The sequence below is a fragment of the Sorghum bicolor genome, chromosome 1 (genome assembly GCF_000003195.3).
Source record: "Sorghum bicolor cultivar BTx623 chromosome 1, Sorghum_bicolor_NCBIv3, whole genome shotgun sequence".
Taxonomy (NCBI): domain Eukaryota; kingdom Viridiplantae; phylum Streptophyta; class Magnoliopsida; order Poales; family Poaceae; genus Sorghum; species Sorghum bicolor.
Window position 1 is genome coordinate 79,003,978 of NC_012870.2, and position 3,278 is coordinate 79,007,255.

General features: G+C 55.4%; 1 protein-coding gene across 1 annotated transcript; it reads right to left on the bottom strand.

The window, feature by feature from the left end:
- On the bottom strand, nucleotides 406-2,787 carry LOC8061645. Its single transcript, XM_002468565.2, has 2 exons — nucleotides 1,907-2,787; nucleotides 406-979 (listed from the first exon to the last, which is right to left on the bottom strand). Exons 1-2 carry the CDS (start codon nucleotides 2,528-2,530, stop codon nucleotides 926-928), a joined length of 678 nt encoding a protein of 225 aa, XP_002468610.1. The 5' UTR covers nucleotides 2,531-2,787; the 3' UTR covers nucleotides 406-925.

The following is a 3,278-nucleotide window of genomic DNA, read 5'->3' on the forward strand; positions in this document are numbered from 1 at the left end:
AGTTTGAGTTTGACAAGTACCCAGATGCGGATGCCGGAGTGTTTCCAATCAGATTCGATGTTGCAGACCAATCATGAAAACCATGAATGTTTTTTTATAGAACCGGAGGTATTCAACAATGGTAGGGAAGTACTTTTGTCCCCTCTATGAATAGGCATGGTTGTGTTAGAAAGCAAAATCGCAGTCTTCAGTCGAGATCCTTTTGTCCTTGAAGATGAAATGATTGCATGTGCTCTAAATTCTCCGACGATCCATAAGCGAAGGCACTGATAACTACATTTGGGAATATTCATGCAGTTGAAAAGGCTATAGATTACTATCTGAAACCTGTAAATAAAGAACTCCAGCACTCTTTGTGCAGGAGGAGATGCTCAACAATTTGCTCACAACCATCAGGGCAGAGTATGCAGGTGAAGCATGGCAGTTCCACATTTTGCTTTTGTTCTGTAAAGTTCTTAACAGAAGCCAAAAGGACGATCTTATGTTTTAGCTAACATGAAAAGCTTCCAAATCCCCTTGAAAGCTGGATATTATAAAAACTAAATTTAAAGATGCCCATTGTCACCTCTGCCCGCACGTGACAGGTATCCACAATTCCGGGTCAACAAGGCAACAAAAGCATCTGCCACACGGCTCGTCCTGCATTGCATTGGCTGCAGGAGGCCGAAGCACAAATGTTCCATAATATTTACAGTTCATACTACGTTCACTTGCCACAGAACCACAGACAGATGCAAAGTAAGGGAGCAGACGGACGTAGCGATCGGTATGCACAACTTCTCGAACCAAAAATTTGGGGGCACCGGCCGGGCGGATGAGCCCTGCCTTTCTGTCTGCACTGAAGCCTGCCGCGCCGTGCATCTTCAGATTCCATCCTTCCACCCAGTGGTGCCGGCGATACGAGGAGCAGATGAGTGTCGTACTGTCATACCATGCATTGCTTCAGTGATTTGGGCGTTTGGCCTCCCTTTAGTCTTACCTGCATAAGTTTGAATCAGGGTTTAGTAAACGACAGTTTCTTCTTGGTGGTGATGGCGAAAGTTGAGTTATTTTGTCCAAAAGCATGTGTTAGAAATTGTGAAAACGGACGAGTTTTCAGTTAACTTTCATGACAGCTAGAATCTGACGAGTTTTCAGTTAACTTTCATGACAGCTAGAATCTGACGAAGTCCCTAGCAGCCTCGACGATCACGCCAAACGAACTATCAAGGCACTAGCTCGACAGTGATAGGCCAAAATATATGCAACCGAGTTGTGATGTCAATCGATGTCTGGCTGCTAGTGTTTTCTAAGTAGATATTTCTAGAAGGCGGCCAGGCCTGGGGATCTTGCTCCTAGAGACCTGTCCTGATCGGCATGCTGCTACCTGCTAGTCTGCTACTGAGGCGTCCAAGGCGTGGAAAGCGTGTTCAAGTCAGGCGAGCGGACTATTTCTTCATGAAATTCGTCTGCGGATTCTAGGTGGGCTGTTGTCTGCGGTTTCTAGGTGGGCAGATGTAACCATGGTCTGTTTCGGTATCTGAACAATACGAACGAGTCTACAGACAGATGGGTTCAGTTCGTCCTGGATAGAAACAGCAGGAGCTGTGTTGTGCTGACAGTTGGAACGGCCTGGCATGGGCATGGGCGGCAAAAGCAGATTCCATGGCGGAACTCGGATTGTCCTGCGCGTTTACCCCGTCTTTTGGCCGAAAGCTGGTGGTTAACCCAACCCCAGAAATTTCCTGGACTATTCAGCAGAATCTTGCCTTTTTGAAACTCCCCAAAGCACGAATTGCAAAGCTCGACCATGGTGCGTGTGCGTATGTATTCTCAGTGCAATCTTGCAAGGATTTCCTCTGGATTTTAAGGCGAGAAGAATTGCAGTGTTATAGTGAAGAATTGCAGTGTTATAGAGAGGACTCACCGCTTCGACGTCGATTCTGTAGACGAGCATGCGTCGGCGCTCGCGGCAGGATGCGCGGTACGCCATGGCGAGGTGTGCGACGGCGAGCGCGAGCGACATGAGGAACATGGCCTCGACGGCGACGAGCTGGCCCTTCCCCTGCCACTCGAGCCCGGCGCCGGCGACGCCGAACACGGCGACGGCCTTGGCGAGGACGTAGCCGAGGGAGGCGGCGCTGCATGCGACGGCGACCCACCTGTAGGCGGCGCCTCCGCCGCCGCCAGCGGTGTAGGCGCAGAGGATGAGGAGGGAGCGCGCGGCGGAGACCGCGGGGAGGTCGACGAGCGACGAGCCGAAGCGGAACGCCCTGGCCTGGCCGGAGAGCGCGGCGGCGAAGGAGACGCCGGCGGCGGAGGCGGAGGAAACAGGAGGGGCGTGCGCCTGGGCGCGAAGGAAGTTGGAGAGCAGCGCGGGCGGGAGGAGGAGGTCCAGCAGCACGACCAGCAGCGGCGGCGCGCACACGAGCAGCAGCGACGCCAGCATCGCCACGATGAAGAAGGCCGTCTTCGCCCACCGCCACGGCCGCGCCCACAGCCGCTCGCTGTGCACCAGCGGCAGTGGCAGCTGCAGCTTCGTCTTCTCCATCGCGGGCTAAGGACCGCCGATCAACGCCGCGTTCGCGTCAGATGAGTCCGCAAGTCGCGGGACGAGAGAGTGAGGGCGAGCGAGTCCGGCCGGCGCTGCAGAGCACCGCGGAGTGGTTTGGCGGCGGCTGCGGGTTGGGTTGGAGGAGGAGGGGGAAGGGTGGATTCGGTCAGGGGCGGAGGCGAGGCGAGGCGAGCTTTTTAAGCGAGGTGGGGGGAGTTGGGATGGAACGGGAGGTTTTTGTGCGCTGAGGTGGTCTCGCTCTCTCAGGTCAGACATGATGGTTTGGGAGGAATTTGACCGGTCTGGTGGCCCCACGGCCACGGCAGCGCAACGGGCCGCGAGGTGGGGGTGGCGGGGGCGTGCCGTGCGCCACGACGCCGCCGCTGCGGAGCTGCGTCAGCGGCTGCGTGGGAGGGGGTTGAGAAGCTTCCGCTCGTCCGGGCCCCCGGCTGCGCTTGCGGCTGGGGGTGGGGGAAGCGGGCGGTCGTGGACTCGTGGGACGCCACGACGGGAAGCAAGCGGACGGCTCGCGTTCGTGTACCCGCGGCTTGAGTGGTCACGGGTTCGGTACGGTTTCCGTTCGCTTACGACTCGCGAGAGAGCATGGTGATTTTGAAGAAAGAATTTTTAGTCGAGGCCATAACCATTCATTGTTACAGAATCTTTTGCACTAATAACAAGCATGGTCTTCCAACTGACGCACAGCACGGGACGTTTACGCTAGAAGCCTAGAAGGGAGAACTCG